At 38.3% G+C, this 12796-nt stretch overlaps 1 protein-coding gene across 3 annotated transcripts in view; it reads right to left on the bottom strand.

Moving 5' to 3' along the window:
* The window catches only part of LOC145692397 (uncharacterized), a 112281-nt gene that overhangs the window by 21370 nt on the left and 78115 nt on the right, over positions 1 to 12796 (bottom strand). For all 3 annotated transcript variants that reach the window (XM_081767704.1, XM_081767702.1, XM_081767706.1), the window contains 2 exons: positions 7518 to 7878; positions 5129 to 5890 (listed from right to left, as the gene is read on the bottom strand). In XM_081767704.1, coding sequence (XP_081623830.1) covers positions 5129 to 5890; positions 7518 to 7878 — 1123 coding nt within the window. The remainder of the gene's footprint in view (positions 1 to 5128; positions 5891 to 7517; positions 7879 to 12796) is intronic.

Below are 12796 nucleotides of genomic sequence, written 5' to 3' on the forward strand. Positions count from 1 at the left end.
GTAGCTGGGAGGTTCAACCGTAAAGTAGACAGCGGGAATAACGTGGGGGAGGGAGAGCACTAGAGATGACACGTGGATGAAGCGCTCGAAATCAGCGACCACGAACAGTCACCTGAAGACTGTTTATTCTTCGCATGTTTTAGAAGATTAGACGTGTGACTGGCAAAGGACATTGCAGAAATAAATCCACACTAGTATTAGCTCCATTCACTCACGGATAAGCCAATTCTTTGCGCAAGAGGATGCCTAAATGCGGCCAAGCACAAACAGCAAAAGGACCCTTTGAGTCTGCTCTCTAATCAATTCTGAGAAATTCAGAAGGAAGAAGTCTAGTTCATACCACTTCGACCTCGAATTCAACATGCATAAGCAGGTCGTATTGATCAGAAAGATGAAGGTTTCAGTGTTCTGAACCAGTGAGAGACTGCACGACTGGCTACTCACAAAAATTTCACACCATCAATGAAGCTACTATGTATCAGAATATCGACAACTAAAAGACGCCATCAAATGAAACAGGAACGAAAAGTTTCAAAATTGCATGCTGGTATTTCAAGATATAAGTCAACGCTCTACTCCATACACTACAGCGGCAGTGAAAGACCAAATATAGTTCTGAACCGTTGTTCCAAACCTCGCATAGTCAGACTTCCATGTTTATAAAACTGAAATCCTCCTGCATTGATAAGATCACCGATGCTGCTCAAGAGTATCTGTAGGCTCAAGACGTTCACCACTGCGTAAGAAATTCTTCTGTATGAACTTACCTTTGAGTTCCTTTTTCCACGTCTATTTATGGCAGCATGTTTGTTACCTTTGCGTGCGAATTTGTTTTTCAAATGGAAGATAAGTTTTCAAGACCTACTGAACCTTAACTGTACATATCATATTAAAAACCTGGCTTTCCTCTTGGGATGTTATGGTCTGGGTAATAGAAGAAAAAAAAAAATTCGAGAACGAAAATGAAAGAAGAACAGCAACCAATGGTATGTTCTAATATTTTCCTGACCAAACAATAGAATGTGTCACGGTTATCAGCTTGTCAAAACTCGAACTGTCTGACAATAAAGTATGTGTTATTACACAGTTGCTCGTCCATTTATGACCGACGAGACTCATGATCGCTTGTAAAGGTTACGTTAGGTAGTTAATTATCAACGACCTATAACAATTACAGAAATAATAATAGTAATAGGTATTCATTAATATAAAAAGCTTCTGTTACTAAGATTATATAAATATAAATAAGTTTGTGTATGAAAACTTTACATGTTTACATTGAGTAATTACATCCTGAATCGTTGGTCGACGAGTGATCAAAATGGTTTGATTTGAGTTTAGCGTTCCTTTCAGCACCAACGCTACACACGACGTTGATTTACAGCCTAACGTAGGATCCGAACTACATGAGCTCCCACAGGAATTGGAACTCGGGTCTCCCGTACTAAAGGCGTATACGCTAATCATAACCAGGAGGGAGCTCAAGACAAAAGAGTACAAGGGGGTATCGAAAAATTTTAATTATCCTCCAGAAGTTATTGAGTGATTTTGATGAAACTTGGCCTATGCAGACATTAGATTTTACACGTATGATTTAGTGAAAATTATTCTTATATACCTCTTACCAAGGTTTCCACAGATTTTTCTACACTGTTTTCTCTGACATTCCTTTTTTTCACTTTTTCGTAATCATATTAGTTCCGTTAGATACCTAAACTAAAGGTATGGCACTAACTTCCTATAAAATAGGTCAGCCTAGGAAACATGCGAGACCAAAATATATATATATATATATATATATATATATGTCGGGTGTTCTAAAAATGGCGACTACGGACCACAGAGCATTATTCTACAAGTCAAAATTGCTGATCGTTTTTTGTTTTCAATGTGTCATGTGGGCCTTCCTCTTCCGTCAGCAGTTACCAGTTCATCTGTGAGTGAAAGTGGTGCGGTAAAATGGGCGACCTGACAGACTTCCAAAGGGGCATGATCGTTGGTGCCCGTCTGGTTGGAGCTTCAGTGGCAACAGTGGCGAACATTGTGGGGGTATCGATAGGCGCTGTGTCCAATGTCAGGAGGGCATACACAATTCATGGGCAAACGACGTCTGCAAAGCACAACAATGGTCGAAAGACAATCCTGTCAGATAGGGACCGGAGGACATTAAAACAGATTCTAGCAGCTAAAAAGACCACTGCAATGTAAATTACGTCTGAACTCAATTCTGGCCTACAGAACCCGGTTTCATCGAAATAGTGTGACGAGAACTTCATAAAATGAAAATTCATGGCAGGGCCGCTATCGCCAAACCCCTGGTCACAGCAGTCAATGCGAAGAGGTGTATCCAGTGGTGCAAGGACAAGGCGTGGACTCATGAGCAGTGGAAACACGTAATGTGGTCCGATGAATCGATCTTCACCTTGTTTCCAACAACCGGTCGTGTTTACGTATGGAGAACACCGTCGCAGGCCTATGATACAGACTGCTCCCAACTGTAAAGCATGGGGGTGGTTCTGCTTACAGTATGGGCAGTGATATCGTGGTTTTCTGCAGGTCCCATCATAGCCCTGCATGGAATGATGAATGCTAAGGCGTATGAGACCATTTTGGGGGACCAGGTTCTACCCATGGCCCAAATATTGTTCCCTGATGGTGATGGCATCTACCAAGATGATTTGGTACCCTGTCGCGCTGCAAAAACAGTGAAATCATGCTTTGAGGAGCATGACCAGGAGCTATCACACCTCCCCTGGGTCCTACAATCACCAGATCTGAACATCATTGAGCCATTGTGGTCTGTTAGAAAGGCGTGTTCGGTCTCATTACCCTCCACTGGATCATGTTTTGGAGGAACAATGGTACAAAATTCCACACATCACGATTCAGGAGTTATATACGTCCATTCCACGTCGGATCCAAGCTGTTTAGGACGCAAAAGGTGGCCCCACACCATACTAGGTATGATTTCACACTTTTGCAAACGTTTTAGATTTTTTTGTCCAACCCCTGTACCTTTCGAGTCTCGTCTGGAGGCAAAAATTGCACTGTGTGGCAACGTCGCAAATAAAGAACCATAGATTAGTTCTACCAATCTATCAAATAGTTAATCGATTCTTTCCAGATGGCAGCAAAAGTCGATACTGATTGACACTAGCATTACTTATTAGTGTAGCAATCGATTCAACTGCTTGTTGTGTTCGTAGAGTAATGCTAATGGCTCCAAAGTTCATCTGCGACGTTGCCACATTGTGAAATTTTGATTACCCATAGCGGCTGAAGGACGCCCCGGAAGGCATACCATCAAATAACATTTTCGGTTTATTTTGGCCTGTAGTATAGTGCTCTATGGTCCGTGGCCATAATTTTTAGAACGCTCTATATAAGTCTACATGATACAGAATTATATGTGAACATTTACACGATATTAAAGACTATCAGCTGTTGACTTCAAAGCTAGTCTAACTTCAAAAATTGTCATTAGATCCTAATAAAATTTATGTGCAACCTGCAAGTACACTCTTTGAAACTAAAAAATAATCAAAATCAGTACATCCGTATTGAATTTAATGTACATGCATGTACACAATGAAGTCAGTTATTTACGATATTAACACTACCAACTGTTGAGAATTTTCATAGTTTAGCTCCGATAACTATTATCAGATCCTAATGATATTTATATGAAGCCACTGCGACAGCAAACTTTTTCAAACAAGAAGAAAGTCACCAAAGTAGTGCATCTACGTCGAAATTATGCGTAAGTATACAATTATGGTATGAACAGTCAACCATTGAGAAGTTTCATGATTTCACTCCAAAGACTATTATTAGATCCTCATAAAATTTACATTAAACCAACAAAAAAGAATACTCTTTCAAAATAATAAAATAAAAAAATTAAAAAGTAAAATAAAATCGGTGCACCTGAATCGAAGAATTATACTTGAGCATACGAACAATATACCGTATATAGGTCGAATGGAGATTTTTTTTAAATGTATGTAACTCAGTTCAAGTCAGATACGCCACACTGTCTACATTAAACGATTCAAGATGCTGTAGCTTAACTGACTTCAGTTAAAAACCAAATCATAAATCATGAAACAACATACACTGACATAATTAACGCATCTGTAGCCTATTATTCTATATTGTTGTGTTGAGTGATCTCTAAATCTCAAATAACCTTATTACTTTAAAGCTGTCTTCATTATCGAGAACGATTACTTTGTTTCCCTGACACTAAAGAACTTTTCCATAATTTCCCTAACAATCCCTGATTTTCCAGGTCTGTGGGAACCATTTACTTTTTTCACAGATGGCGCTAGTTGTCAGGAACTGTACTACCTTGATTATATTTAGTAGCCGTGATTTAACTTTTAATCCCTCAAACCGAACATTGGAATCTAAGATGGTGCTGGCATTAGGAATCTCTTTTACACACAGTAGCACAGCTTGAACTCTCTGAAAAATATACATTACACCCTCCTAAACTATTTTTCACACACACAACCCTGAAGACATTTCTCTGTTCCCTATACTTGCCGTTTTCTGCGTAACAGAAGCCTAGGTTGAAAAATTTCATTTGTAGACCAGTAAAACACCAGGATATTCACAGTTACACACACAGTTTACTCTCCGACAAAATTATTCGATATTCAGATTATCCTGCCATCCCACAAGAGGCAGAAATGAAATGGACAGTAATGATTAAGTATATAATGGCTTCATTAACGATAAGAAGATAACAGTGAAAAGAAGTGGAAGAAAGTTACGATGATTTGAGATTCAGGTTATTTTAAGTGTGAAGCGCGCTACATTTTCTGGAAAAAACACCCCCATATACAGGAAATCAGCCAATGAGACTTGAGACTACTTTTTGATTACATCATTAATTGGTCACATAAATTTCACAACAGAGTTGAACAAGTGCCTATTTAAATGTCGTCTGAGGGGGTTAAAATTCAAAAACCAACTAAACACACGAGCAAGATATTTTACAAAACATATTTCTTTTGCTCACATCAATTCCTTTCTAGCTACGAATTTAATAAAGTATTATTGAACAATTGTTATGAAGGTTTCTTGCTATTTTGTGAATATGAAGGCAAACTATTGTACTTACTTTTTCCATCAACCTCAATAGGTTCTTCCCGCAATTTTCCTGTATCGACTACTATTACATTAGGTCCATTCAGTCCTGCAGGAAGACTACCCACTGCTCCACTGCTTTTGTTTGGCTGTACAGGCGTAGGAGCAATAATGGCAGTAGATGCTCCGTGATTTTGTTGTTGTTGTTGCTGCTGCTGCTGCTGCTTAGGAACTTCCTGTTTCGCCGACGTCTTACGCTGAGGGCCATTTGAAGGACCTTCAACCTTTGTAATTGTAATACCTGGGGGTAATTTTAAGTTCTCCAAACTAAACGACTTTGAGTCCCCAGTAATTGAGCCATTAAATGAATTGGAACTAGGTGCTGACACGGGTGCTGCTGGCAGTGGAACTGATGTTGATAAGTTTTTTATAAGGCTATTAAGCTTCGATGCAGTATGCTGAAGCTTGGGACCACTGTTCACAGGGAACGTATGATTGGTTGTCGTCCCTGTAGCATTGGCACGATTTATTATATTCACAGTCGGTGATGAGTGACTTACAACAGGCACTGAAGCAGGACTGGAAGCTGTGAAGCCTGGAGACTTGGATGACGCGGAATGTGTCGCTGGTGAAGCAGGCTGAGAGCTGTTTTTGCTTTTCTTCTTCTTGCTATTATTATTACTATTGTTGTTACTATTACTACTACTACTGTTGTTACTATGATTGCTGTTTTTATTGTTTCTCTTGCTGTTTTGGTTTTGGGTTGAAGAATCTCCTCCTTCTTGTGTCTGGCACACTGAAAGAGAAAATGTAATGTGTAAGTTTAAAAAAGAACCAACTATCTTTGTAGCAAACGAAACTTTCTCAGAATGCCATGATTTTGAAACTATACAAACCAATCAAGAATCCCGAAGTACGCAAGAAAAACTAATTACTTTCCAAACTAGTGAAAACCTTACCACACATTACACTAGAAAAATATATTACAAGCAATTTCACTAAAGACTTCAGATGAGAAGGGGAAAGAAGTGAGCAGAGTAGAAAAGAAAAATCAAGAACTAAGAAACAGAAAAGTACAGTAGCTGTAAGGTGGCCAAGTGGACGCCATATTAGAATGCATAATGTGACGAGAAAAAAATACAGCAGATAAATAATGTAAAGCTGATAATAATGGAACATTTATGAACAACTAAATATTTAAAGAAAGAAAGAGGGAGAATGTAATGACAATAACGAAAAATATTAGAGAATGAAAACTAAGAGTGAATAACAACAGTCTAAATAAAAACCTTTAATGAAATCTATAAAAGATTTTTGTTGACAATCTGCCTATTACAGCGCGTATTCGAGTCTGAGCAACACCAAGCTAGAGTGAACAGAAGTTTTGGCTCTTTTCCTTCCTCCCTCCCTCCATCCTTTCCCTACATAAAAAATCCCAAGATTTGTGATCTGATAAGGCACTGATAGTCACTCGAGCATATAAATGTAAGCACATAAAAGTTGTCCCTTTTCTGGTGTTATCTTCAGTTCACAAATAACTAAAAACCGTTATGCGCTCGTTAGCCTCTGATGACTGAATTAAATATTTTAAAAAAGTCCAACACATTACGCCGATTGCTCTGAAACTACCTCATCATAATGCTGTTTATTGATGGCGATAACCAAGTTACAGTATATTCACTACAAGAAATATAAACATGCTGACGTCTTGAGAGAATTGAACAATTGGTTTCTTAAGTATTTTTAACTGTATAAGTTCTTAGTTCCGAATACTGACCAATTAAGTAGCTATCTTTCTTTATATTTTCTGCTAACCTATTTTATAGTAAAGAACGAACCTGAACAACATCTATGTATAATTCGAACAACACTTGAAACTCTTAAGATATACAGAAGAATTACTTGAAATTTATTATAGTAAGTGAAGGAAATATCCGCTTTTGTATCACACTAAATTCTCTATAACTGCTTATTCAATTATATTCAAGTAAATACAGTATTCATCTGTTAGGTATTGGATACTTTTACATGAAACAAAATATTTAGTTTTACGTCACACTTAATGTCCTATACACTACATACAGAAAACGCATGAATAATGAAAGTGGACGATAATGGAAGAATGTTGGAGTACTTCTGAAAACTCAGAGATACGATACCGATCACCAGAAACTCTCATGGGATCGAATAGACCACTCGCAGGTAAGCGCTCTACCACAGTATTCTCTATATTTTATAGAGATTGATAATACTCAATTTGAGCCACGTTACGCTACTTACTCTTGCTTTGTATCAAACTATGGAACCTAATCAAAGTTTAGCGGATCACTGGGCGAAACCTGAATCAAGTCTTGCAAAAACTGTCCAGATTTACAGTATCATTCACTTAAACATTTAAAAATTATTATTATTCAAGTAATTACCTTGTCCATTAACAAGTGTGAAAAGCACCTTATCCTTGTCCGGAGTTTCGCCCTTTAATGTGATTGTCACTGTGGGCTCTGCACTATTTGGTTCCATCACACGTTTAATAGTAACCATTTGCGGTGGTTTGTCAGTAGTCGTCGATGTCACAGGAGTTGAAGGAGTCACACTGTTCCTCGACTCTTTCTTCGTCGTAGTCTGAGTCTTCGCCGTGGTTGGGGTTTTATTAGGATGAGGTACATGAACACCAGACGATGGAGGATTAACTACAGTGATTGTCACTTCGGGAGTCTTATTCTGCAATTCCTCTAACCTCTGCCTCTCCTGCTCTTCTTGCTCTTTCTTAATCTTCTCTTCCAGCTGTAACAGATTAATCATTATGTTTAAACATCTAAAATTCTGAGGTTTCAAATCAGCACTATCATTGTGATGAAAAATTATTCAAAAATACTATACGAAAAGTTGTAACGGTTCAGGTACAAATATCTAACATATTATGTTCCCAACAGTTCTATCAGATTACTAGGTGATGGCACTCCACGCACTTCCTATCTCTATACTACAGTTGATACTAATTGCCCTTTCTGATAGCTCGCTGCGCGCACGTGGTGCTCAATGTTGTGTTGCCAGCTTTTGCGTCGGGTATTGAAACACGAAATTATTCACTGCAAGTAAATCTCAGTTTTATAAAATTAAATGACACAAAAAGAGAACTAAAAAGAATACTCTAAATAACCAGGAGGTCCACTACTACTCAAAGTTGACATTCGACTAAAACAATATGCATTTCTTTATATTCAAATTGGCAACGTGATGAAAGGTGGAATGTTTACCATTGTAGCGAGAGAGAAAAAAAGAGGAAAGCAAATATCAGAAAGGACAAGTTGTATCAAACGGACTAATTTTGAGATAGAGAAAAAAAAAAAAGAGTAAGGGTAACGTGCTATTGTCTCCTTTTGCTGCTGGCTGTGCTCACTATAGTTAAATGGGGACAATAGTGAGAGCAGATCGAACACAAAATTTAAAACGTAACGACAAACCCTACTAAAATGGTATTAAAAAATGCTAGGTATTGATAGAGAAGTGTAGTAGATTAGCGACACACAAGATGCACCTTGTATAGAACGTGCACAAACCATTGGCACTCAAGACGATTACTGAGACCATTACTGACCAAACATGGCAGACATTGCTAGAAGTATTAAATTGTATTGTAGAAAATACTCGCCAATACCTCCACCACCTCGGGAAACACTAAAAAGTGAGACGATGGGTCTTACATGTGTTTACTGTGGTTCAGAAAGCGATAAGAGTAAATTAATGTTTCTTTGTCTCATCAGAAGAAGGATCCTTTTCTGGTCAGAATACTGAAGTACAATAGAAGCAATACTCCACGGCGCCATTACTAGTGTGCACCACGTGAACACATCCCTAACATTTAAAATCACAACTGCATCTGCAAAAAATTAAGTTTTGTGTTTGAACTGCTGACAATTGATATGCAATGCAAACTGCTGACAATTAGCACGTCAATCAATGGAATTGTGTTTTCGCCCAATCGTGTATACATACCACCTGTGCGTATTATATTCATCCATCCTAGACATACCGACTTTATTATCCGTACGATATTTACTACTGTTTTTATTAAGTTCAGCATTGTGTACCTTTCTGAATCCACCTATGTACATTTATTTTAGTGCCAAGTACTTTTCACAAACGTTAACATATTCATTTTTATTTACGTGGTACGTCTTTTTTAAATTTTAATAGTTACCGAAATATTGGGTAAAAAAATTAAAGAAGTACCAAGGTAACGGTATTTTATTTTCTATATTATTATACACTAGTGATGCTGTGCAGTGTAGAAGCAAGCGATCCTCCTCTACCTAATTTCAACCCTAAACTACGAGGCCTGTCTAAAAAGTATCCCACCTTAATTTTTTCCACGCAAAGTAGTGATTCTCAGGCGGCGCCACCGTGCACGGTGGAAGGAGGAACCTTAATGCACATGCTTGAATTTTATCACCGCGTTCGCCTGTGCCAGTCGTGAGCTGGTGGTCGCGAAGTGAGGTGTTGTTGGTAGTGTTCGTCGGATTTAATGTTTCTCGCAAGATGACTGAACGAATTGAGCAAAGATACTGCATCAAATTCTGTCAAAGGCTGGGTGATTCTCAAAGCCAAACAATTCGTAAGATTCAGCAGGTGTTTGGAGAAGATGCGATGGGTGTAACACAAATTAAACAATGGTTCAACCGATTCAAAGATGGCCGCACATCAGTCGAGAGTGAGCAGCGTAGCGGCAGGCCCCAAACTGCTCGGAATGCAGCTGTTGTTGAGCGGGTGCGAAATTTGGTGATGACAGATCGCCGTTTGACAGTGCGGGAGATTGCAGAAGATGTTGGAGTGAGTAAAGATTCTGCACATGCAATTTTGCGTGACGATTTGAACATGAAACGAGTGGCTGCTAAATTTATACCCAAGTTGTTGTCTCAGGAACAAAAAGACACCCGTTTTGACGTTGCACAGGACCTTCTGGACACCACCAACACTGATCCTGGGTATCTGAATTCCGTGATAACTGGAGATGAGTCATGGGTGTACGGGTACGACCCAGAAACAAAACAACAATCGTCTCAATGGAAGCATCCCGATTCTCCAAGGCCGAAGAAAGCGCGGCAGGTGCGAAGCAAAATCAAGGTGTTGCTGACTGTTTTCTTCGATGCCCGTGGAATTGTGCATCACGAGTACGCACCGGAAGGACAAACAGTGACAAAGGAGTACTATCAAGATGTTCTCAGGCGACTCCGTGACGCAGTCCGGCGCAAAAGACCAGACATGTGGACAGCGAAGAACTGGCACGTCCATCATGACAAAGCCCCAGCACATTCATCCCAATTGATCCACACATTCTTAGCCAAACATGGAATTACAACCGTTCGCCAACCTCCCTACTCTCCAGACCTGGCTCCTTGTGACTTCTGGTTGTTTCCAAAATTGAAGACGCCTCTGAAGGGATCCCGTTTTGAGAGTAGAGAAGACATAATGCGGAACACGACTACGGAGCTGAACAACATTCCAAAAGAAGACTTCCAGCGGTGTTTCCAGCAGTGGAAGGATCGGTGGGCTAAGTGTGTGGAAGCACAAGGGACCTACTTTGAAGGGGATTAGGGTCCCAAATCTGTCAGGTATTCGCAACTATTTTTCTGGCCAAAGGTCGGATACTTTTTAGACAGCCCTCGTATATCAGTATCTCCGACAAACACACAATATTCTTTAAAAATTCTGTGTTTAAAACATACATTGAGGAAAATATATAAAATTGGGAAGAATGCACTTTTAATATTGGCTCATTTCAACTGCAAGCAACTGAAACGATTAGAAATTCTCAAAAAAAAAAAAAAAAAAAAAAAAAAAAAAAAAAAAAAAAAAAACGCAGCCCATATTCGATAAAATTGTAGTTTTTACGAAAGTTATATAATTTTTGGAGGGGGGTGAGCGGATATTTGATTAACTACAACTGCAACTGCAAGAATGGGAATTATACGAAAACCTTAAAATAAACACACACATCGAAGTCTTAAAATCGAATAATATTTCAAAAGTTATCTATACCTGGGGGCACTGAGGTTCACTCACATGTTATCAATCTATTTTAAATCCTAGTAATGTAAATTATTGTGAAGCCTCAAAACGTAGACGCCATATTCCATGAAAGTCAAATATGTATTTTTACAAATACATCTTGAATCATATATATATATATATTAATTTAAGGGGTGACAGGATAATCCATACCACATTAGGGCTAAATTCACCGCCAATTCTTGATTGATTTTAATCCCAAACAGGGAATTACGGAAAAGTGCATGAAAACATACAAATATCGTACCAAAACCGAATTTTTATATAAGTTATCGCAGTATATAAAAAAAAAGTCTGGAAGGAAGGGATACCACTGCTTCATTCCTTACTGATTTCAGTTCTATGCAGGGTATGACTGTGAAGCCTTTAAGAAAATGTACGACATATTAAACCAAAATCGAACAGCTGTAACGGAAATGATCGTGAAAAATATATTTTTAAAGGAGATTGGGGATGGGGGTATCCATCATATATCAGGCAGAACTCACGGCTTATTCTTGAATGAAACTAATTCCAAAGACTGAGGACTACGGAAAAGTCAAACAAAATGTACATTATATTGCATCAAAACCGAAAGAATTTTATAAAATTTATCATGAAACTAAAAGAAATCGCAGCGGGTGGTGCTAGGAAGATAAATCCACTATTTTATTCTTTACTGTTTTTAACTTCCTGCAGATGTGGACTGAGAAACCTTTAAAGAAAATGTACGACATATTACATCAAAATCGAACATTTTTTAACGTATTGTGGAACATATTTTTTAAATTGAGGGTTTGGATTCACACTTGGTAGAGTTTGTAAACACAAATCGAAAAACAAAATGTAATTTATACTGAACAATCGTATTGAGTGTATGTATAAACTTGCAACATAGGGCGTATTTTACTCTTCCTTTAAACCCCATTATACTTGATGGACTGTAAACTCAAACGAAAGGTCATTTCTGCATGTGGAAGGCACATACCAAGTTTCATCAAAATTGGTTAAGTTTTAGGCGAGTTATCGTGAACAGACGGATGGACAGATGAACAATCACACAAGTGTCAATAGAATCGAACATTAGAAGTTTCGCTAATGCTCACTTCAAATAGGTTCCAGAAAGCCCTAAATCTCTGTTCTCTGCGCATTTGTGATTAACTTACACATTCATACAATAAGACACGCTAAATTAATGCTTTATAAATTTTGGCTTTCAATTTCCACTAACCAACCACTTCAAGGGCAATAATTATATTAATTTCACATTATTAACCCTAGGAACACCAAGGGCGCCCACATCCCTTGATGTTTAATGTAACCCAAAAATACCTTGGTGTTCCTAAGGTTAATCCCTTCTCACGGAGCACGTACTATAAAGCGTGTTGTATTTCAACTGCCCCTCCCGCCGACAGCGCACAGAAATATAAACAGAAATGGATGGATGAAAGGAAAAATGAAGAAAATCGGAGGAAATGAGAGAACCTCGAGAAAACCCAAGCATACGGTGTTTGTCCACCACAAAGCCTACTTGATATAAGCCAGGATCGAACCAGAGTGAACTATATTATTGTGTACCACAATGTGTAATCAAACAAAATATTTAATTGAATTTTTAAGTGTGTATAAAATAGGCAATGTATGAAGTGGAAGC

The sequence above is a fragment of the Thermobia domestica genome, chromosome 1, assembly GCF_964235325.1.
Source record: "Thermobia domestica chromosome 1, izTheDome1.hap1.1, whole genome shotgun sequence".
NCBI classification, from domain to species: Eukaryota; Metazoa; Arthropoda; class Insecta; order Zygentoma; family Lepismatidae; genus Thermobia; species Thermobia domestica.